Raw genomic sequence first — 25,638 nt, 5'->3', positions numbered from 1 at the left:
ATGGATGGTGAAACCTCATCACTGTCCATGTTTTCTTCTCTCTCCTCTCTCATGGACAGTGGAACCCCATCGTTGTCCATGTCTTTTATTTTCTCTCTCTTATGTGTTGTCTATGTTTTCTTTTATTTTCTCTCTCCTCTCTCATGAACGATGGAACCCCATCATGGTCCATGTCTTCTTCTCTTCCTCCTCTGTCATGGATGGAAAATCTCATCATCGTTCATGTTTCTTCTTCTTTTCTCTCTCTCAATTATGGACGATGGTACCCATCATCGTCCATGTCTTCTTCTTCTCTCTCCTCTGTCATGAATGGCATAACCCCATCGCCGTCCATGCTTTCTTCTCGCTTCTCACCCCTTGGTCATGGACTATGGAACCCCATCACCATCCATGCATTCTTCTTTCGTCTCACCCCTCGGTCATGGATGGTGGAACCCCATCGCTGTCCAGGCTTTCTTCTCTCTTCTCACTCCTCAGTCATGGAAACCAAAACCCCATCACTGTCCATGCTTCTATCTTTCTTCTCTCTCATCTGTCATGAACGGTGGGACCTCATCGTTGTCCATGCTCTCTTTCCTTTCTCCCTCCTCTATCATGGACAGCGGAACTCATAGTCGTCCATGTTTCTCTCTTGCCTTCCTTCTTCTTTCTCTCTCTCTCTCTTCTTACTTCTTACTTCTCTCCTTTTCTATTTTCTTTTCTCCTTGTTTATAGTGCAAAATCTGAGAGCTCGATTTTGAAAACCCGGGCACAGTGAAAACCAAAAGGGCACCGTGAGTAAAAATAGAAGAATAAGGATGGACATGGCCGAAAGGTCATGGGTAAAAGAGCCCCAAATAAAAGGAAGTTGGTAAATACCGTTTCTACGACGCCACTTCCCAAGTCCAAGTGAAAATCCGTAAAGGATGCTTGGACCGATAAGCAGATTGATACAGTGTTCACCTCTATAAGCGGCTTCAGCCACTATGCAAGAAGAAAAATCCTGGTATCAGAATACCCTGATACCAAGGTCCAAAAAGATGAGCATCAAGGAAATATTCTGACAGCCCGAGTCCATTCACAGAAAAGACTCAAAAGACAGAAGACTCGCCAAAAAGACAAGACAAGTCTCATGAAGAAGAGCATCATTCCCACGAGGTCACTAACTCACTCCAAGATGCTAAAGGTGCCCCTAGAAAGCTAAGTCAGCAAGACCTTGGACCTGTTATGCAGCAACAGGATTGAGCCCTCAAGGATCGCCTCAGACAAAGAAGAGAGGTATCTTGAGTGTTGAAACTGCTAGCAGTAAGCAGGGTTGTGCCCACAGCTAGTCACCTCGATAAACTGAGGTCCCCTGCCCACCAAGAAAAATCGGGTGCGAAAATAGACGACCGTCAATATAAGGCCCTGCAACAAACCATCCAGAACAAACAACAAAACAAATAAACCCAAACTAAATGGGAAAAATGCCCTTAAGCATGGCACTCGACCGCCAGACGGGCCTAATTCTGACTAATGAGGTCCGTACAAAATCCTCAGCTGTCATAATCACAAACAGTCTACGCGAGGGTGAGGACTTTGATAGGATCCCTCGAAAGTCTCTTCTCCCCTTAAGTCTCCACGTATGGACCTGTACAGTGCATCCAAACGTTTGAACATCCTAGTTACAGCATTGCATGGATCTCCTCGACGTTCACGTGGTCTTATGGCTAGGAAGAAAGAAGTAATAAAGCCGAAGGAAATTTTTTGAATATTGTCCTTCTCTCTTCTCTAGAAGCACAACATTTAACGGGGCAAGCTGTTTGAAGACATTTTTCAGCACCTTGGGTCCCCTATGGGAAATAAAAGAGAAGCTGGTCAATAAAGCCGTGACGTACAGTGGAATTCTTGACAGGGTTAGAATCTTCCCAAGCACTCTAAAAAGCCACCTGTCAAGTTTCATCGCAATTAGACATGTCTAAGGCAATGCAGACAAAGAAACAATTTCAGAAATATCAGCCTTTAACACCCTGAAATGGACCCTGTAACCAGAACTCTATTTTTGGTACGTCAAACAGTTGTGGGACCACCGTTATTGGATCCGGTACAGTCGAAAACCCTTACGAGTCAAGTTTCGACTTAAACAGACATCCCAAGGCAAAGTTATGGGTGGAACATTAAAAAGAGGTAGGACGCACGTTATTCCCGTGCGGCCTCCCTGCACCAATCTCCATTAAAGGAGAGTGGTTCGCACAGTCACGAACAACAACTTTGAAAACCCATATCTCACTCGTTGCGTGTCGGATCGTGCTCAAATTTTACGAGTGTGTTCATCTTGTCAAGACGAGCGTTTTGATATGTTGCACACGCCGTGACGATACCCGAGCAAGGAGAAAAACTTGAGAGAAGTTGGCAATTCGTGAAGACAATTGCAGAAAATTCAGCAACAATATGCTTCGCTCAAGCGGCCATATCACGGCGCTCGCATACTCAATCGACGCGAAACCAATTGGATTATGTACGTAAGGTCCGAGGCTATGTTTGGTCTGAACGCTGCGTATGACGAACGGTTGGATTCGGGACATGAAGGCGTCAAAGTTGTTGCAGATTCCGGATGTCGAATTTCAAGATCTGGCAAAAAATCCAAGATGACAAAATCTTTTTTCGAGCACAAAATTGAACTGCATTTGTTGCAACGCTATCGTGACAGCATGCTCAGTGCAATTCAACAAAGAAACCAAAGAAAAACATCAAGAAACAAGCACACTATCGATAGGAAGTTTTCAAGATCTATACAAATTTCAAGTCGCATGATCGTGGCCTAAAAACGCGATCCGTGGCTCAAAGTTGATATCAAATCAATCGTCATGCCGAGTCCAACGAGAAAGTAATCATCTTTCGACCAAAAAGGTGCCGGAGCAACCCCCAATCATCCATAGAAGACCACGCATGTTCCAAGGCAACAGTAGGGACTGTTTTGAAATTTTATGTATTGTTGAGCAGGGGCAAAACTGTCTTTTTGCATCCATTTTTAGATTTTATTTTAATTCAATTAAATTTTAATTATCGTCAATTAGGCTAGATTTTGAGCATCCACCCATATTTGGGCCAAATTCTATAAATACATGCGAAACCTAATTGTAAAAGGATCCCTCAGTTTTCAATCTCATGAATAAAATTTGAGAGTTTCGCATTAGAATTATGGGCACATCTTGGAGAGAGAGATGAGAGAAGAAAAAATATGGTACCTTTTAGTGAAGGTAACTTTCTCTCTCCTCTCATCTCTCTCTTTCTCCTCCTCTCTTCTCTCGCCTATCTCTTTCTCTTCTCTCTTCTCTCTTCTCATCTATCGCTTTCTCTCCTCCTCTCTTCTCTCGTCTATCTCTTTCTCTCTCCTCTTCTCGTCTATCTCTTTCTCTCTCCTCTCTTCTCTCTCTCTCTTTCCTCTATCTTTCTTGATCTTCTTTACTCATTTTCCTTCTCTCTCTTCTATATTTCCTTTCTCTTTTCTGTATTTCCTAAGCTCTCTATTCCTTCTTTCTCCATGTTCTCTTCTTTCTCTCTCTTCTCCATTCATGTACGGCGGAGCCTATCGCCAGGTATGATATCCTCCTACTTCTAGAATATAAACAATGAGTCGGGCCTTAACCCGAGTGGCGAGCTGGGCCTCTGTCCAAGTTCTCCTGTCTCTTTCCTCTGTCATGGACGACGAAACCTCATCGCCGTCTATGTTTTCTTCTATTTTCTCTTTCCTATGTCATGGATGGTGGAACCTCATCACCGTCCATGTTTTCTTCTACTTTCTCTCCCCTATGTCATGGACGCGTAACCTCATCGTCTGCCATGTTTTCTTGTACTTTCTCTCTCCTCTGTCATGGACGGTGAAAACTCATCGTCGTCCATGTTCTCTTTCTCCTCTGTCATGGACGGTGAAAACTCATCGTCGTCCATGTTCTCTTTCTCCTCTCTTTTCTCTATCATAAACGGTAGAATCTCATCGCCGTCCAAATTTTCTTCTCTCTTTCTCTCTCCTCTCTCATGGACGATGTAACCCCATTACCGTCTATATTTTCTTCTCCTCTCTCCTCTGTCATGGATGACAAAACCTCATCACTATTCATATTTTCTTCTACTTTCTTTCTCCTCTATCATGGACAGCGGAACCTCATCGCCGTCCATGTTCTCTTTCTCCTCTCTCTCCTCTATCATGGACGGTGAAACCTCATCACCGTCCATATTTTCTTGTCGTTCTCTCTCCTCTGTCATGGATGGCACCATCATCGTCTATATCTTTTATTTTCTCTCTCCTATGTCATGGACAGCAGAACCTCATCGCCATCTATAGTTTCTTCTATTTCTCTCTCCTCTCTCATGGATGACAGAACCCTATCGTCGTCTATGTCTTATTCTTCTCTCTCTCTTCTGTCATGGACGGCGGAGTCCCATCGTCGTCTATGTTTCTTATCCCTTTCTCTCCTTGGTTATGGACAGCGGAACCCCATCGTTGTCCATATCTTCTTCTTCTCTCTCTCCTCTATCATGAACAGCGAAACCCCATCGTCGTCCATGCTTTCTTCTATTTTCTCACCCCTCAGTCATCGACAGCAGAACCTCATCGCCGTCCATGTTTTCCTCTTTCTTCTCACTCCTCAGTCATAGATGACGGAACCCCATTTCCATCCATGTTCCTGTCTTTATTCTCTCTCCTCTGTCATGAACGACATGACCTCATCGTCGTTCATGCTTTCTTTCCTTTCTCCCTCCTCTGTTATGGAATGTGGAACCTCATCGTCGTCTATGTTTCTCTCCTCCCTTCCTTTTTCTTTCTCTCTCTTCTTACTTTTTACTTCTCTCCTTTTCTATATTCGCTTCTCCCTCTCTTTCAGCTCTCTTCTTTCTTCTTCCTCTCTTATTTAACCAATGACAGTTAAGATAAGCATTGTCATGGTAGTCCGGTCGTCTAGCAATATTGCCGTTGTGCCTGTCTGAGTAACCGTGTCCGACTTACTGCCACAAAGCTAGCCATCGTGTCAAGACTGGCCGGTGATCATTCTGTCGTCGAGCGGTATTGTCGCCGTAGCGGTCTGAATTACTGTACCCATCTTGCTACCACGTCGGGTCAATCACTTGCTGCTTAGTCTAACCACTTGGTCAAATTCTCCTCTTCCCCTTTCCTCTATTCTATCTATTTCTTCTCCTCTTATCACCCCTAATCTTCATCTCATTCCTTCCCTTTCTTCTTTTGAATGTGCATGCCCGTGTGCATTCTCCCAAAGACAAAGGTGGGGTCCCTTGGCTCACTTGTCTTGAAAAATTGACCATTTGTCTGTGATTGCAGAAATAGGAGAGTACAGGCCAAGGGAGACAATTCCGAACCAATCGTAAGACTAGGGGCTTTGCGACATGTTCTAAGTGGGCACCCACGCGAGTCAACCCGAGTGAGTCATGGACCCTGGTGAGGTGTGTCCCGTCTCACATTAAAATTCATCTCTCATCGGTTGGTATACCTGCCCTTGTTTCCTAACAAGGTTCCTGAGAGAGCGGTCTCAAGTCCCAGGTTTCCCTAAAACCCGAGACACGTGCCGCCAGGTCATCCCGACCTGGAGGGCTAAATCGAGGCACCTAACCACATTGGTGTAGCAAGCTTTCTCGATCACCATGGAGGCTTCGAAATAAATGGATGAAGATTATGGATATTAGCGTTCAGTTGAAAGTATCATTCCATCATGTTTATAGAGAGGCGAATGAAATCGCCTAGCAAATAGAGGTGTTCAATTGGGTTGGATGCTTACTTTTGAGACCTTAAATTTTTAAGTAATTGTTGTAATTACGTAATGTTGTCTTTGACGTATTAATGAAATCTTTGTAATTTTGTCAAAAAAAAAAAGAGAACATGTAAAAAGGGAAAAATTATAATGAGAGAAAGAAAGTGTGCAAGCAATCCATCAAGGCAAATAATTATCGAAATAAAAAGTTCTTTTTTATGCCACAATTTTGCTCATTTACACGTGACACAGCCCATCAATATGTAAAGCATCTATATATAGATATATATCTATATATATATATAAAAGAAATGATCCTAAAGGACCCTCCCCCACCCATGTGTGTAGGACCTCGAAGGCTCACCATTAAATTTAGGAGGGTCTTATAGGATCATTATTATATATATATATATATATATATATATATATATATATATATATCAAGCATCTACAAAATGTTTATAGATGAAGTTCTATAGTACTTCACCAACACTTCATCACCGTCGAAAGTTCATCACACGGTCACAATTATCCGATAGTATTTAAATTTTTATAATTATTGTACTAATCAAATTTATCTAAAATTTGGGACATGTGTACATATAACCAAATCGCACTAAAATAAAATATTACAAAAATAATAGTCATAAAATAAAATGACAAACCCCTAGAACTTTAATGGGGTATTATACGTAATTTTTGTCATTCAAATTATTTGTTTTATATTTTATTCATGTGCATCTCACTAAGGCACACAGACCTAATTTTAGTTCATTATGATTTGTAAAAAAATATTAAAATTAAAACACTATCAAACATTTATGATCATGTGATAAACTTTGAACGGTGATAAAGTCGTTGGTGAAGTACTGTAGAACTTCACCTATAGATGTTTTGTTGTGTTTTCCATAAATATATATATATATATATATATAGGGAAAAGATCTTGTCAGCCCAAGCGTGTACTGCTGCAGTAAACGCCAACGGCCAGACTGAATCTAAGCCGATCTGATGATCCCGAATGTTTAGTAGTGTTTGAATTTTAATTATTTTTTTTTTACAAATCAGATTGATTTGAAATTTGGAGCGTGTGTATATAAAAAATAGTTGAATCTGTGAAAATATAAAAAAAATATTTTACATGAAAAAAATTAACCAAAATACCCTTGTAAAGTTTCAAAGGTATTTTGATCATTTGTTTTGGCGGATTATTATTATTTTTTATTAAGTGTGCCTTGATGAGAAAAATATACATCTAAAATTTCAAGTGACTTGAATATATAAAAAAAAAATTAAAATTCAAACACAAAAAGAGATCATGACCGTCAGATCGATCTAGATTCAATTTGGGCCATTCGCATTTAATGTAGCGATCAACTAGTGGGCGTACAGAATCCACTCATATATATATATGGAAAATGATCCTGTAAGCCAGTGGGCTCACAAGTAAAAAAGAGCCCAAGGCTAAATCTGAACCGATCTGACGATCTCGGATGCCCGATAGTGTTTGAATTTTAATTGTTTTTTTTACAAATCCAAATCACTTGAAATTTAATCATGTGTTCATTAAAAATTGGTAAATCTTTGAAAAATATCAAAAAACTATTTTACATGAAACAAATTAACCAAAAATACCCCCATAAAATTTCTAGGGTATTTTGATCTTTTTTTTATTATATTTTTATTTCTTATTAGGTGCAGCTTGATGAGAAAAACACAAGTCTAAAATTTCAAATAATTTGTATTTATAGAAAAAAATTAAAATTCAAACACTACCGAATATCCGTGATTGTCAGATCGGCCCATATTCAATCTGGGCCGTTGAGCTCATTTTTTCTTGTGAGCCCACTGGCTCACAGGATCATTTCATATATATATATATAAAGAGAGAGAGAGAGAGAGAGAGCGAGAGAGAGAGAGAGCAATGATTTCATGCAACGGTTGCTTAATAATATAATGCAACAATATTCAAAAACTATTTTAGGGCCATTTGTTTGATCCAAATTTTGAAATGTACATTTTTCATTCTAATGAAAAATCACAACAAAAAAAAATTGAAAATGAAATCTAGAAAGTACTTTTTTAGCCCAATTAATATAAATTGTCCATTTTGATAAAGGTTAAGATATTGAAATTCACCAAATGAATGGTCTATAAATTTGTTGTTAGAGTGAACACATTTTGACCATATCTAGGCTTTAAATCAAACTTTTTTTTTTTTTGGGATTGATTATTGAGATGAAGAGAATGTGTGTGTAAAATTATACGTCATACAAATACCACAAACATGGTTTTTTAAAAGTGTGGTTGCATTATACTATGATACAACCGTTGCATGAGATCACTGCCTATATATATATATATAGGACTAGATTATGTACGCCTACTCACTGACAGCTACAGTAATCGCCAATTATCCAAATTAAATCTGAACCGATCTGACGGTCACGATTGTCCAATAGTAATTGAATTTTAATTTTTTCTACAAATCCAAATCACTTGACATTTTAGACGTGCGTTCTTCCCACCGAATAAAATAAATAAATAAATAAATAATTCATGAAAACAAAATTGACCAAAATACCCCCAAAACTTTTAGAAGGTATTTTGGTTGAATTTATTTCATGTAAAATATTTTTTTAAAATTTTTGAAAAACACATGCCTAAAATTTCAAATGATTTGGATTTCTAAAAAAAATTAAAATTCAAACACTACCAGACATCCGTAATCGTCAGATCAGCCCAGATTTAATCTAAACCGTAAGAGTTTATTGTAGCAATATGCTCATGGACGTACATAATCTTTTATATATATATATATATATATATATATATATATATATATATATATATATATATATATATATATATATATATATCTTAGAAAGAATAAAAAGAACAAAAAGTAAATTAAAAAAGACGTGTTTAGAAGTAGTCAAAAAAAATACAAGAATTTATAGACTCACTGAAGATATAGCCTCTAATAGAGCAGAATGAAAGACCAGAATTCATGTAGCCGACCCCAATTAATTGAAAAAAAGCTAAAATGATGATTATATATGTCTATATATATATTCTAAACTTCACAACCCTTCAAATTTTAAAGTTCTTACAAAAGTTCAAGATAGAGAGAATTGTGAAGGGTGGACTTATTAATTTTGTTCTTTATTTTTTAAAAATAGTTACTTTTATGGAACAAATTTGTAAATATTACTACAAGACAAATAATACTTTTGTCATCTAATAAAATTTCAGGACACTATCTTCTAAAATGCCAATGCACTTTTGTGAAAATTTCAAATTACACTATCAACTCTCATATCAAAATGCCATGGGCATGCATTAAATATAAAAGAATGCCAATTAATAATGACGGAAATGAAAGAATCATAGGTATGATTGTTCTGATCCGTACAAATTCGATGAAATTTCTTAGAAACCAAAATCCATGATCAGATTCAAGTAAAAGGGCAGAGTGATAACAAACTGGCAATGTTATGCAGTGAAATGATATTTTTTATGTATGAACAGCATCTGGCAAAACATCTTTGAAAAGAAAATATTTTTGGGAGTGGCACCTTTTTTTTTCTGTTATTTATATTCAAGTTTAAGAAAGTGAACTCTCCTTCATTTCCCTTCATTTCTTACGAGCCAATGCTGCAGCCAGTCCACCAACGACGACTCCAACAGCAGTGGCCGCAATGCCTATGCCAATTACGCCATCTGTGCACATGTAATTTTCAGTGAGCCAAATCTGATGGGTGTTACCCAAGATAAACAACGAACAAAAGGCACATAATGCATTGAAAAGACATGGATAAAAGATACAAGAACTCACAATACTGATTACACAAATAATGCTCCTCTTTGTTACAAATAGCATACTGAGCTACAGGTGATGCACAGGTAATGCATCCAGTAAGAGCATACGTGGAGGCGTGTCTGTGTGTGTGCATAGAGAGAGAGAGAGAGAGGGGTACATTGCAGGCAGTCAGGCATCCAGTAAGGGCATAAATTGAGGTACGTGCATGTGCACACAGAGAGAGAGACTTCTGCATCCCACCATAGAGAGTGAGAGAACTCAGAGAAGTGAGAGGGGAGATCAAGACTCTATGAGTGGAAAGATGCAAGACATCAGGAATAATGAAATGGTGTGTTTTAAACCCCTCGCCCATTAACATCCAATTTTTCCATAAAAGAGATTTTCTAGAAAAGAAGTATGGCAAGACGACATTTAAGTGACAAAAACTAACATACTTACTGGATACATTCATGATAATGATTATGAAATGCATTTATGTGACACAGCACTGTGTTTAAGAAAGAATGTAAACAACAAGCCACTTTTTTGTAAATTTAGGTTAAAGGAATTGTAGGATGCACATTAATGGAAAGCAAAGAAGGTTTTGGTTTCACTTAGCCCCACAAACCAATCTCCACATTGCATAAATGTTACAAATATATCACATCCATACCTTTAGCAATCTGATCTTCGACAATCTTTTTCAATGCCAAGGCCTGTCTGAAATCAGGAGCAATCTGTACCAGACCATTGGACATACAGGTCAAGAAAATCCAATGCTAAATTGCTAACTTTTCAGTTAATAAACACAAGGGGAAAAAAAAAAAAAAAACCTCAGTAGGACAAAGAAAAAGAATAAGTGGATTCTCATAAATGTTAAATGCAGCATGTCACGAAATGGAATTCTGAAAGACAGAAAAGGGATTACCCAGCAATATGTTTACATATAATGCAAATGCTGAAAGAGTTTCTTTCATTTGTTTTTTCTTTTGGTTTGTCGATAGAATCATGGATGATGTGAAAGCTAAATATAAGTCTTTAGTAGAACAAACCTCCAATGATCTCTCCAGAAGTTGCCTGCTCCTAGAGTAGTCGCCACTTCTGTAATGGCCCACTGCAAGAAGATAGAGCTTCTCTCTCTTTTCAAGTGGGCTAGTTGCATTATCCAAGGCAGCTGCCAATATAAAATAATTTCAGAAACAATAAACAAACTTCTGCCAATGAAGAAACCATTTTTGAAGGGTTATTTATGCATTTTTTTATGAGCATTAGACTGTGCTTCCAAATAACAGGAAGAAAAGAAAACCAACTCTAAGGGTAATGGGTGTATATTAGAAATGTTAGTGATGAGAACCCTCAGACCTTCCAGCATCGCAATTCCACGTTGCACATCTTCAGGATGCTTTGAATGAACAAGAGCCCAAGATAGCCTCATTATGCTTTCGCTCTTCACACTGGCTCCTTCCTCCACAACTTCTCTCTCGCATCCCTGTGAAACAGTATATAGAACACATGAAGCGGAATCAATTCTATACATTGATTCAAAGGCATCAAAACTTTATGTGACATTGTTGACTCAAGATATTATAGCAGCAACAGTTGTGTCAGTACCACTTAAACTAACAAACAATCTGATTGAGTAGAATACTAATAAGCTTTGAGAATATTAAAGATTAAACTAGCTTAACCTTTCAACAGTGAAACCAATAGAAAGTGAAATATTGGTATAAACATCCCCTCCAACAAATAAGGAGTACATATAAATCCATGCAGTTATGCCAAAATTCCTAAGTTATCCTAATCGACTAGGCCCTTGAATAATTGATATTCACAAGACTCCCCTCTGAGCAACATATAAGAATCCTTCTCAACGAAGGTGCTTGTAGATTAAACCATCATTTAGCCTCAACCATACAATTGCAACAATTTGTCACAAAGAACCAAGAGAAAATTCACTTCGGATATGAAATCTTCAAAAGACATACTGACAAGCCACAATGATGTGAGAAATGAGAATTGCAAGCTATGTAGGCAAAGGTGTTTCGAGTGTGAAAATAGCAAAGTATAAGCACTTTCAATGTTGTGTATATATGAGGACATACATATTCCACGTAATGGAATCACATGCATGTCATTGCACAACGGAGAAGATAACAAAAAGGGAAAAAGAGGATGTGTTAAAGTCAAACTGAAAGAAGACTGAGAGAAGCTTCCCATGCTCTGGAAAAATTTTGGCCCCAAAAAGTAATAGCCATAGATACTTGACTTCTTACACCTAAATCTCAGCACAGTTGGATAATGAAAAGTTGAGTTTAAGCCTCCTAGGATAAATGGAGTGAGGAAAGCAGTGTTCAAAAGAAGTGAAGTGAGGTCCATGGCAAACATAGTTAGCAAATAGAATAACTTTTTAGGTCCTACATGTGTACGAACTTCGGTTTTTTTTTTTTTTTTTTTTTTGTTATTAATTGACAATCCCCAAATATATGAAATGGTTTTCTAAGACTCAAAGATGTATCTGTAATAGGTATCAGTAAACATAATTATCACCTGGCAGAAAGAAAGAAAGGCCATCCCGATATATGAAACAGAAAGAGAAAAGCCATCCATCATTACTAGGCTCCATTTATTCATGATCGAGTAACATAAAAGAGCCTCGAGGCAAATGTCCCCAGTTGATCGATGAATGATCCCAGATGAAATTGTCGTAAGAAGCCCTAAACTCCATGTGTTAAGGAGTGAAGGTTGGCATTGAACTTCTACTAGTTGAGGACTAAATGTTAGGCAACAAGATTGTCACAAAAAAGGTTTAAAGAAAATGCTGGGCAGTCCTTAGAGAGAGAGAGGGGGGGGGTGGTCACCCAGAGTTTGAAATAAACATATATATGCATATATGTGCTATACAAACGCACATTTATGCCTATATGTGTTGAATATGTATTCATACATTTATATGTAATCTAGTTAACTTTTTTATACAAAATATACGTGCATGAATGTTGACAAAGTTCAAATCATTGAAAATTTAGCTTCTTTGAGGGCTCGTTTGGTTCCCTGGATTTTTCAATCCTGTGGAAAAAAGTGTATCCTAGAATTGGTACTTACTAGAATTGGCATTTCTTGGAATATTGTATGCTATTTGGATAGCATCTGGTAGAGACCAGGAAAATGCAAATTCACTATTTGGATTGCCTGGAATATATTTTTCATGGAAATTCCAAATTTTTTATGAGTTATTATTATTCCAAAAAATTAACCAGCGACGAAGTTGGTAGCTATCTTGTAACACTATGGAACAGGTATTATTCCACACATACAAAAACTATCATCTATAGGCTTGACCAGTCAAATATGTGTGGCAATTTGAATCCATTGTACACATTACTATTTGAGCTTATTGATTTTAATTATCATCTATACTGTATGCAAGGCGACTATTCTGCTTAAGTTAATCTTGTCTATTTACAAAAGAGATTGGCAAAACCAATCCATATGCCTCAACAAAAAACTGAACAAAATTCTAGGTTTAATTCACAGTCATCATAACAATTGCCAATGGTTGTTGAAATTTTCCCTGCTACTTCAGATCTATCCCCACCAATCAGGTTGATGGCAGGTTAAACAGAAATCAAATATAGTCGAAAATATTTTTATTCCATTCAAATAGGCAAAAGAAGCTCTTTTCCAGGGCCAAAAGATTTCTAAGCCAAATATCATATGAATGAGGTATGGCAGAACAAATATCCATGGAATTCAGACATCAAAATTCAAGAAAACTAACTATAATAATCAATAACACAAGAAATAAGTGGAGGACACCAAATCCTAAGCCAACAAGAAATATTAATTTCAAACACAAACAAAAGTAACACCAACATGAACACTAGTACAAGCCAATACATGTACATTTAAGAAAGAGTTGAAGCGCCTTTCTATGCAAACTGCATTCTACATTCAAGAAGATACAAAAACCAAGCACTGATCCCACAGGCACACCAGGCCATGGAGAGGGGAAGCACATGTGGGGATTCGCATCAACTCCTCCCCTGATTCCATCTCCAAAGTACTGATCCCTGTGCTCATGTTCTCACCGGAGCAAACAACAACTGCTTCTCTCTCTCTACTTTTTATTCAACAACACCACCCATCATCGTCCACTTTCTCTCTCCACCTGCTTTACCAATGACTATTTGATAGTGAGCAACAGCTCGCGTCCACTCTAACTTTGCCTTTCTTTCTTCACAGCAAATGAAGGCGTCTTAGTTATTTCTTTTATGGAGGCAATGTCATGCAAAAAAGAGAAACAAGAGAGAAAGAGCATGATCTTTGGAAGAGAGAAGCAGGGGGGGGGAGGGAAGCGTTCTTCAGGCAAGGGCGTCTAGGGTTTCAGGGGCAAGGAGTTGCAGAGAGGGGCTTCAGAGAGGGGCGAGGTGTTGCGAGCATGGGTTAGGGTTGGAAAGAGGAAAGGACTTCAAAATGGAATTCCAATCTGACTTACTAACATTTTTTAAGTCCATTATTTCCTACAAATATGAATTCCACCTATTTTGGTGGAGTTCAGATTTCCATTTTTTAGCCTTAAAATGTGGGAAAGTCAATTCTCAGGATTTTTCAATTCCTCCCTCAAAGAGCATCCAAACACATTTTTTGGACATTTTTCCTAGAAAAGTGACTCCCTAAAATCAGAATCTGAGGAACCAAACAGACCCTGAATAACTAGAATAGACAAGAAAATAAAAAGTACAAAGTATATTAGTGATTAGTGTCCATACACCATACTCTGCAGTTCACACTTCATATTGTTACCTTTACAGACTCCAAGTCTCCAATGAGACCAAATGACCAATACCAAATGACATCGTACAAAAGATGCCATATAAATGAAAAGAAAGAGAAGATTTTTAAGTATTCAATGTTTTGGATGTTTTATCCTTAATTTTTTGGCTGTCTAACAAGCTCAAAATTACCCCAAAGTCTTCTAAGAACCTCATTTGAACCCCAAAATTGATTGCAATACAATATGGTACAGTTTAGGTGGATTCTATGAACTTCTCAAATTTTTCTTGTTTACAAAAAATAGCAAAATCCATCAATTTTAGGTGTTTCTAAGGCATAGGAAGAGTTGCTTTGAGGGGTTAGAATACCCCCTCTAGAAGGACAAAATGTCCCAAAATGGACCCCCCAAAAAAAGAAAAAAAAAAAAGATTATGCCATTTTAACATAGGTTCCAGGGTGTGCCCACGCAGAACTGGACATTGGGGCCCACCTAGGAGGGCACCAAGGAACTTCAGCACAGGAAGGCACGCCCAAAGCCTAGGCATGCAGCCTATGGCCTCTTAGGCATCTAGGCGGCGCTGGGCAGGCCCTTTTTTAAAACAATGGTCACAGATGGGCCTTGAAACTTTAAAAAAATTAGAATGGATGAGGATACTCTCCTTAATCTTTAGATGATCCTGAGGATCTATCATACACAAACTTGAGTATGAACATAGAGCAACTAAACCATGATCTAGCTTTATGAACAATATATCACCATTCTTTAAAGTTGAAAGAAACCATACAAATTTCTAGTTATGTCTACAAAGACCTTATTACACCAGCTTATCTGACAAAAATATATAAAATAAAAAATTTCTACGACAAACAGTGTTTCAAAAAGCGGATCGCTCAATGCCTAGGCGGCCGTCTAGGCGGTCCAAAAGGTTAGGCGGCAAAACTAGGTGGTGGTCCTTGGGCGGCCGCCTAGGCGGTATGGCACCCACCTAAGCGGGCCACCTAGGGGCAGGGGCAGAAATGACTCTTTTTTTTTTTTCTATTAAGTTTTTTTGAAAAATAAAAGCTTTTAAGAGTGGGTTTTAGGTTCATTTGAAACCTAAACCCACAAGAACCCATTTTAGAGAGAGAAAACGCTCAAAAAAACTAGATTTTGTGAATTTCATTGGATCGCAGTGTTCCTCAAAGTTACGGAAAATGGAGTCAAACATCACCCAAGTAGATTAGATTTAGTTTTAGAGTTTTTTAATTTTATTAGATGGTGTTTTTTAATATTTTAGCACCATAAAACATCTCAGAGGTGGAAGTTTGGAGTTCGAGCAATCAAAGTAAGTGCAAAAACTTATTTTTTAGATTGCTTGTTTTATTTTGAATATGGATATAACCCGAATCCAATGGCAAAAATTGCATTAGATGCAATTATTGTGAAAAATATACAAAAAAGGGCATAAACCGGTTTAAGAAACATCTTGCGGATATTAAAGGGGAAGTTGCCCCTTGTAAAAATGTTCCTGAAGCTATAGATATTAAACAACATATGAGTTCTATAAAACAAAAACAGGAACAAAATCCTTCTCATTTGAATAGATCTTGCCTAGGCAGGCACCCAAAGCCTACGCCCCACCCAGGGGCAGAAATGCAGCTCCTTGAGGGTATTTTTGGATCATTTTTTAATACTAAAGGGAAAAAATTCTAGGTTTTACTTTCATTTGAAACCTAAAACCCATTTGAGACTATTTTAGAGAGAAAAAATCCGAAAAAAAAAAAATCTACTGGCCTCTAGGTTTTGGTCACCCGCCTAGGCACTGGGCGGCCTGGACCCCCCCGACCGTCTAGATGCCGTCTAACGCTTTTTGAAACACTGATAAGGAGTAATTTTTGTGAAAAAAGATACCAATGGGGGTATTAACCGATTCAAAAAACACCTTGCCGGTATCAAAGGGAATGTTACTTCTTGTAAAAAAGTTCCTGAAGCTATTCGGGATGAGATTAGACAATTTTTGAATTTAGAAAAACCAGAAAAGGATGAAAATGAGCCTTGTTCTATGGAAATATTTTCTCTAAGTTCTTCTAGAAGTGGTGATCAGGGTTGGAAGTACCGTTATAACCTGAATCTGAATGACAAAAATCATATTAAATGTAATTATTGTGAAAATGATACTAATTGGGATATTTACCGGTTCAAGAAACACCTTGACGTTATTAAGGGGGATGTTGACCCGTGTAAAAATGTTCCTGAGGCTACCAGGGAAGAGATTATACAATATTTGAGTTCAGAGAAGCTCAAAAAGATAGAAAATAGTAGAGCAGCCAAGACTCTTAGGGCCTCATCTGCACATAGTAAGGGCGAGGAAGATGCAAATTTAGAAGAAATAGAGGAGGAAAAACGTTATATTGAAGAGGGAGATGACTCTGATGATGATGACCTCGAATCTAATGCATATGATGACGCTTACCCTACTCCTTCTGATGATGATGATGATGACTAAAGAATAAAGAGTTGAAGATGCTTGAGTGCTTGACACATAAAATTCTAGTTAAATATTAGGCATTCTTTAGATTTTTCTTAATCCTCAAGCATTTTCATAATTTATATTCTCTTCCATCAGCGTTGAAGCAATGCGCCTCAAGACCAGACCCATTGTTCTCTGGTTGATGTTTGATCAGGTCCTAGCAATATGGATTTTGTGGGATTTTTTCAATTATTTTCATTTGTTTTCAATTGTTGTAAGAGTAATGTTAATACATAATGATGAATAATCGCCAGAGTTCTTTTAATTAATGAAGGGTGTAGATAACTGCAACCTTAATTGTACACAAACCCCAGCAAAGCATGTGGTAAGTAATAAAACTCAAAATTCTTTCTGGGATATATCCTTGGAAAAAGTATATATAAGGGTGAGGCCCCAAACAATCAAATTAAGGCACACCTCAAAAATTCATTAGAAAAGGTTGTTTTGATGCTGAAAAACCCTTCATTCGATCATCTTGACCTCAAGATGTATGGAAATGAGAAAAAAATAGATTTCAAGTCTTAGAAATAGTGCATCTCGTAGTGTATTATCTAGACCGCCAATTTTCAAAGATATTCAATTGTTCATAGATCTGTTCGATCTATACTATTTTTCAACTCTAAATTTTATAATTACAGATGAAAATAAATTTTCAGGCCATCATAAAGAACATGTCTCGGGACTATTTAAAGGTGCACCCTACTTTGATTGTTTAGGGTATCTTTTGTTGAAAAAAAAAACAGAGAGAGACAGACCAGTAATCAATATGAACCTCAGCAAGACCAAACATGCTGAACAATCCAACAAAAGCGTACAAAAAAATTGACACCATTGATTTAGGGAAGAAACTCATCAAAGCAAAGTAGTTCCTTTTTTATAGCAACCAACTCAATAATTTCAAATTTTTCAAGTAACAATACACAGCCATATTACCAGCGTTTACCATTAAACAAGTTCCACAGCTGCGAAAATTCCTTTAGAAATTTTTACCGAACTGTCCATTTTCTCTCTTTGTTTGTATGAAATAAAAGTGTACATTTGCTCCTAACAATAGATCAATTCTTCATCTCTTCATTCTGGTAAGAAAACACAAAGAACTTTCACTAGAAAACATACATGCTCTGCACGAATAAAAAGGAAAGTTTCAACCTCATCTTAAATTTTAATTGAACAATTTAAAGATAAAGCCATCAAAATCTTCAAAATCTTCAAATAAATTAGAGGGAGAAAGAGAGAATCAAGATACAACAATCAATAATTGGAAAGCTTCAACTTTCAACCGAGAATTCAATTGCAAAATTCAAAATCCATAACCATTAAGATCTATGGAAAATTACGTACACAGAGAAACATAAAGAGAGAGACATCATGCAAATATAATCAAATAGAACAAGAGAGAAATAAAATAACCCATGAAAACCCAAAACTCATAATCCAAAAAATGAAACTAGACAGATATCACCTATTAAAACCGAACTATCAAACATATGAGAAAACAAGAAAACCCTAATGAGTAAGCTTCAATTTCTGCGCAGAGAACTCACCGCAATGATATCACGATCTGTAACTGGGAGTTCATCTCCACTTGAAAAGAAGGAACCAACCGACTCAAAGAATTTCCCAATCTTTGCATCCATCTCTTCTCTCTCTGCAACTTCAATGAGGCGATCAATAACAAACAATAATAATAACTGGAATCCTATTTCCTATTTCTAGGGTTTTTGTTGGGGTTTGAAAATGGAAGGAGAAATGAGAAGTGATTCAGGGTAGTGTGATTCCTTTAGGACCAAGTTTTCTTTCCTTGCGTCCTCCCCATATGAACTCCATGGAAGCGGTACTATTACTACGCTGTTTCTTTCGTGGCCAATGTGTGTATGGTACTGCCGAGGGAGCTCACTATACATTTAATCCCGCGGGGACTACATTACAATGAGGTCATCATTGCTTACAATTTCATATTTTTTAGAGGTTGGATTTGGAAAATTGTTTAATGCAGGCTGGACTGCATTTTTGTATTTTCCTCATGCATGAGAATTCCTCACGGCGTCTATGAGGTGGCTGATTCGCTCATTATTTCTAATGATATAATTGTTTCTATGTAATTTTTTTCCATTAATAAAATTTTGAACATTTGTCACCATTATTATGGTAGCATAGAGTAATTTCTCTCATTAATGCTTGCCTTTCCTACCAAATCACCATTAGTATGGTAGCAGAGGCTAAATTTTCTCATTAGTGCTTGGATGGATTGGTTCTAATTCTCTTTCACCCTCTTGTGCCTTTCCTATCAAATCACCATTATTATGGTAGTAGAGACCTTCTAGAGTTTGTCAAGGAACTCAAAGAACTTTCTTTTTTGGATAGTTCAGTGAGGATAGGGTCTCTTATCAAAAGTAGATATGGAACTCAAGATGTCATGTTGTGGTAAGTCACAATCATACTATCTAGCCTTGAGTCTTTTTTAGAGATAAATTTGATTATTTTTAACACACTATTAAAGATTTACTTGCGATAAATAAACGTTAAAAAGTAACCCTTCCAATGATAAATAGGATGATTTGACCCATAATGATTTTGTAAAGTAGCGTGACCAACGCACACAGCTTATCTCTTTTCTTTCTCTTTTCCTCCTCTTTAAATAAAGTCTATCCTAAAAAATCTAAAGAAAACAAACATAAATAATAGTTAGTTCTATAAAGGAGTTGGCAAATGGTTAGAATTTAAATAGTAGATCAAAATATGAAATTTTAAGAGAAATTATATATATATATATATATCTTCATGTCCCCTATTTTTAAGTTTCATATCTCTATGAACCCAATATTTAAATCTTATGTTTTTATATCTTCTAACTCCTTAGACTAACTTTTCTCACTTTAATCTGATTTTTCTAACCCAAATAAATTATAAAATAACAAACATTTTTAAACCTATATTTTCTCTCTCATCCCTCAAACTTATCGCTCTTTCTCTCTCCCCAAGCCCCTTCTCTCTCTCCCCCAAGCCCCTTCTCTCTCTCCCCCATGTAGTACCCCAACTCTCTCTCTCCCCAGTCAGTCCCTAAGCCCCTTCTCTCTCTCCCCCGTAAGTCCCCAAGCCCCTTCTCTTTCTTCCCCCCTTATGGCCCTCTCTCTCTCTCTCTGTATGGCCCCCTCTCTTTCCATATTACCCCCGCTCTTTATTTGTCTCTTTCCCTTGTGTTTCCCCAAACCGCTCTCTTTCTCTCTCTCCCCCAATGTCACGACCCCGCTCCCCGACCCCTGCCCCCCGCCATCCCATACCAGAAAGTGACAAAGCGCGGAATCGCGAACACAGAAGTTGCGGATGTCACTCAAGTGGGAGTGGCTCAACGCATAATTTAATTTGGAATCACAGCAAACCATGAAATAAAGCAAAAACTCATACAAAACAAAATCCAAAACTGAGTAAAATAACGTCATTTATATACCTATTCAGACTCCAAAATTTCCTGTTACAACAAGTTAAAGGCACAACAGGCCTGATCACGAAAATTCCAGAATCCTTCAAAATACAATTTCACACATCCACCAGACACCTACCATCAAAAGAGTCAGCAACTGGAACTTTCAAAACGATTGCCACCACCGTCCAGCTGTCCACACTAGGGTATCAGATCTCACTCTACACAGAGGAAAAAAAGAGTAATATGAGCTAAAGGCTTAGTAAGCAAATTCAGCACCCTTGCATTCCAACCTAAATGCACTCCTAAAGGATAACAGACCCACAACTATCACAGTTCATGTAAGATCACATAATACAATCATACATTAATATATACAGACATAGTGAGCAGAAAATTTCAGATCTCAAGGCTTTCCATATTTTATGAACTAAATGGTCATACATACATATATCACTATCACACAGTCAGAAGCTTGGCTAGGGCATCCAGTTCAGACAGATAGAAATTAATAGGGCGTACTCTCGAAGTAGAACTCACATTGACCAGGCTATGCCAGTCCTGTAACTTGTGACTTCTACCCTCATTCAGGAAGGAGGACAATGACAAGTGGGGGCCTCACTTCGTAATGTCCTCACTCACGTACGCAGTCCCCAGCGCGCTTTGAGTTTACCATAGGCTGAGGCCTTGCAAGACACGACCCTCCTTTGATGCCGTCAGGCGAGAGGGCGTTGCACTACCATTGGAGGACCCAATATGTAGTGCTCATAATAAAGTGGGGGGCGCGACCCTCCAGTTATTTACAGTTACATCTCGACTCCTCTCCTATCATAGGAGTTGAGGTATAGTATATACCCCACTACCAATGGAGGACCCATTGAGTACCAATCAATTATCAGAATTACAGTACCCAATGGAGAGCCCATTGCGTAGTAGCCAGAATCAAAACCAGAATCATAAGCAAAATCAGATAACATAGATATAGTATCCACTACCAATGGAAGACCCATTGCGTAGTGGCCAGAATCAGAATTATATAGGTATCAGACCTAATACAAGCATGCTTAAATATTCACTCATTTCAAGAGGTTAAGAACATTCATGGTACCATAAGTATGCCATTTCAGTATCATCTTACAAAAGAATCAACCATATTCAACATATCAAAGCATAGCAGACGTATGATCTACTCAATGACTAGGAATTCATTATAATTCTTATCATAAATATGCATGTGCAAGGTGAGACACAACATCCAACTTATGAGGGAAATTTACTTCTTTTCAATTGCTCTTTCAGATTGAGTATGAGCCTCCCTCAATCACAGAAAGTATGAAGTGTAATTGAGCATGACCAATTCAGGGCTAATATAGAGTCTTGAGATTCTCAAATGTCATATTAGGGTATGTTTCATAATCTGGGATATAAACATCAATTTTATACAGAATTTCAATATAATTCCAAAACAAACTTTCAAGTTAACATTCTTAGCTTTCATGTGATAGTAATTTGAGATTATTTTGACCTCATTTGGTCCGTCAAAAGCATAAAGTGACAAAAGCAATAGTTTTGGAAATTTATGAGTTTGGTCCTCATAATTTGATGTATAACTCTTGATTTAGAAATAATTTCAAAATTCTTTGAACATGTGAATTCAAAAGGACACATAGACCTTTCAAATAAAAGTGGTACAGTCCTGGAAAATCATGGCTTATTCTAGCATGCTATCATACATTCTCAAGCTTGTATTCAAACAAAAACTATGAAAGCATGGATGCTATAATCCACTTACCTGTGCCAAGAGACCTCCAGGTTTACCCAAGTTTCTAATGGTGGTTGAATAGAAAGCCTTAAAATTCTAAGGCCAAGGAAGGTGGCGTGAGGGAGAGGGAGAGAGAGAGGGAGAAAGGGTGTAGCATTTGGAGTGAGGTTGGGGCTTAACATGGGTAGGGAGAGGAGGGGTGGCAGCATTCCACAACTAAGTGGCAAACAAGGGGGGGAGGGGGGGCACGGGGTGAACAAAGAAGATGAAAGAGAAGGAAAAGAGGTAGTCCCTTGAACTACCCTATTTAATTGTGCATTGTGATAACACATTACGTACGGTTTCCACGCACGGTGTTTCTCCTGTGTCGTCCACTCGCCTGTGAAAAGCAATATGCTGAAAAAATTCGGGCCCCAACATCATCCCCCCCTTTAGAGGATTTTGTCCCCAAAATCATAATTCTGTTAATCGACTAAATAGGGAAACTTATCCCGAATATCATTCTCCCGTTCCCAGATTGACTCATCTCGGGAATGGTATTGCAACAAAAGATGGACGAGAGGAATTTCTTTATTGCATAGTATCTGCACTCTCCTATCTAGAATCTTAATTGGCTACTCAACATACATTCAATCCTCCCAGATGGGAATTAGCTCATATTTCAAGACATGGGATGGATCTTGCTGAAACCTTCTTGACAAAGATATCAGCCTGGTGGCAACACAAAGCCGATAAGCCATACTTCCAACCCTCTCCAAAATTTCAAAAGGCCCAATAAACTGTGGGCTCAACTTTCCCTTCTTTCCAAATCTCAAAACACCCTTAGTCGGTGATACCTTCAAGAAAACTCGATCATTTACTTCAAAGTAGAGGTCTCTTCTTCGATTGTCGTCGTAACTCTTTTGCCCACTTTGAGCAGTCTTAAGTCTTTCCTGAATCAAGGCAATTTTTTCTGAGGTAACTTGAACAATTTCTGGCCCTAACGGCCTTCTCTCACCTACCTCATGCCAACAAATAGAGGATCTACATTTCCTCCCATGCAAAGCTTCAAAAGGCGTCATCTGAATACTGGATTGGAAGCTGTTATTATAAGCAAATTCGATCAGAGGCAGATGATCCTCCCAGCTTCCTTTGAAGTCAGTAATACAAGCTCTCAACATGTCTTCCAGAGTTTGAATTGTTCTTTCTGATTGTCCATCAGTCTGAGGGTGAAAAGCAGTGCTAAAAGTAAGTATCCTCCCTAGGGATGATTGCACACTGTTCCAAAATCTTGAAGTAAATCTGGTGTCCTTGTCGGACACGATGCTGACAGGTGTTCCATGTAACCTCACAATCTCTTTAATGTACAAATGGGCAAGTCTATCCAAGGTATAAGTCGTGCGGACCGGTAAGAAATGGGCTGCTTTAGTCAACCGGTCCACAATGACCCAAATACTATCATGCCCGGCACCTGTCCTAGGTAACAAAATCCACGGTGATGTGCTCCCACTTCCAATCGGGTACTGGAGACAAACTGTGCCACTTGGAGACATCTCAAGCACTTGCTGACATCTCAAGCACTTGGAGACAAACTGTGCCACTTCTCTCTTCATATTATTCCACCAGAAAGTTTTCTTCAGGTCTTGATATATCTTGGTTGTAACAATCCTAAAATTTCAAAAAAAAAAAAAGGGGCGAAAAGATGCTTTTAAATAGGTGATGGTCTGTTTGAGTATGATGGTCTTTGGGGACCATCACTATTTTCAAAAACTTTTACTTAGTTTAAAACTTTTGCTGCTGCTTTTGTTTGCAGCCTTTGCAGTTGCTGCTTGCAGCTGGCAACGTCCTTTAGCGGACGTGGTCTTTGTATGTTGAAAACAGACGCTTAACGCGACACCTCAGGTATGAGGTAGAGCGTAATAAAATATTATAATAATACGTTATAAGAATTTAAATAGGGGATGTGAGCACTCCCACCCTAGAAAATTTTGAGATCTCTCTCTCTCTGGTCGAAACACAGTGAACTCCTCTCTCGAACCGAATTTTTTATCGGAAGCTCCCTCTCAAACATTTGTGGGTAAGTGACATCGTCTTTCTGAAAAATAGTCTATTTTTAATAAATAGTGATATTTCTGTCTAGGATCTTTATTTTATTAGTTTATGTATAAGTGACATCATTGTCTCGAAAAATAATCCATTCTTTTTAAAAATAAAATGAAATAATTATTTCTGCTTATTATCATGAATTTTAGGCACGATAAATTTTATGCGCACACGACCTCATTATCTTGAAAAATAATCTTTTTAATAAAAATTGTGATATTTTATCTATGTTAGAAATTTTGAATGCTGTAAATTAGAAAAATAAATTTATTTATTTTTCTTGTCTATTGTTAGAAATAAATGTGATATTTCTGCTGTTAGTAAAATTGTGATATTTCTTTCTACTGTTTTGAATATTTAGACATTGAAAAATTCATGTGCAAATGATTGCCTTATTATTTAAAAAATGACATTTTTGCAATTGATTATAGTATTGTTGTGAAATGTTTATTTGTGGATTGATATCCCATAAATTGTGATAATTTTGTATTCTTGAATTTCTATAAGAGTGTTTCTATACATATTAAATTGGAAATTATGCTAGAATGCCTTTACAAACTGCTACCTTTCTAAATTTGAGCCCAAAATATTTGATTGGTTATTTTTGAAATGTTATAGAGAGTGATTGTTATTAATGGTTTAAGTGAAATTCATATTAATGATTTCAGTGATATGTTGAGTACATGATATTGCTGCTTTCGAATGTTTAAAGAGATTTAGAAATAATTTAAGTATGCAAGTGGACTCATCCGGTTCACCGGTGAGGTATAAGTGGACCTATCTGGGATGCCGGTAGGGATTAAGTGGACTCATCCGGTACGCCGGTGAGGTATAAGTGGACCTGCAGGGATTAAGTGGACCTATCTGGGACGCCGATAGGGATTAAGTGGACCCATCAGGACGCTGATGGGGTATATAGGTGACCTACTTGGGACGCCAGTAGGGTACTTTGTGAAATCCTTTGAATTATGTACGGCCGTTAAAAGTGTTTTAAGCATTTCAATTACTCGGATTATACTTAATTATGCATTTATTGAAAGTGAAACTGTTGATGCATTTTTGTTAATAGATCTCCTTTAAGAAAATATTGATATCTTTCAATCGTGATTATTTTTAGGAATATGATGATCACTTACTGAGTAGCCAAACTCATCATACTATGGTAAACATTTTTCAGGATAACTGCGGATTCATTTTGAGTGCTAGTCAAGATCAACCTTGGAAGATACTGTTGTTGTGCTAGCTTTCTTTATTTACTTTATAAGACCTCGCCACTGTAAATTTGTCCTATCAATAGATGTATATATGTTTTATCTGTCACATCTCAGGAATAACAGTATTGTAAATTCTTGGGGTGTGACAATTATGGTATCAGAGCAATAGGTTTAAGATCCTTAGGAAATTTAAAAAGAATGTACTTAAAATCACATTTATTGTGTGTACAGATCGAGATAAAGTCAAGATCCAGAATAGCTAAAGCCAATACGGAAGGAATTCACAAAGCCTTGGAAAATATGGTTGCTCTAATGCAGTATCAGATGGAAAACAACAATCCACCCAGGCAG

The 25,638-nt window shown here is 37.5% G+C and overlaps 1 protein-coding gene across 1 annotated transcript; it reads right to left on the bottom strand.

Annotated features, from left to right (window-relative positions):
* Positions 1–9,151: 9,151 nt before the first annotated feature.
* BIGYIN (Tetratricopeptide repeat (TPR)-like superfamily protein) lies at positions 9,152–18,596 on the bottom strand. Its single transcript, XM_006839101.4, has 5 exons — positions 18,353–18,596; positions 10,888–11,014; positions 10,578–10,699; positions 10,199–10,262; positions 9,152–9,446 (listed from the first exon to the last, which is right to left on the bottom strand). Exons 1-5 carry the CDS (start codon positions 18,443–18,445, stop codon positions 9,361–9,363), a joined length of 492 nt encoding a protein of 163 aa, XP_006839164.1. The 5' UTR covers positions 18,446–18,596; the 3' UTR covers positions 9,152–9,360.
* Positions 18,597–25,638: the final 7,042 nt, after the last annotated feature.

The sequence above is a fragment of the Amborella trichopoda genome, chromosome 1 (genome assembly GCF_054954075.1).
Source record: "Amborella trichopoda isolate Santa Cruz 75 chromosome 1, AtrichopodaSantaCruz75HAP2 v2.0, whole genome shotgun sequence".
Lineage (NCBI taxonomy): Eukaryota > Viridiplantae > Streptophyta > Magnoliopsida > Amborellales > Amborellaceae > Amborella > Amborella trichopoda.
Note: the sequence above shows the minus strand (reverse complement) of the source record. Positions and strands in the feature narration are given on the sequence as shown.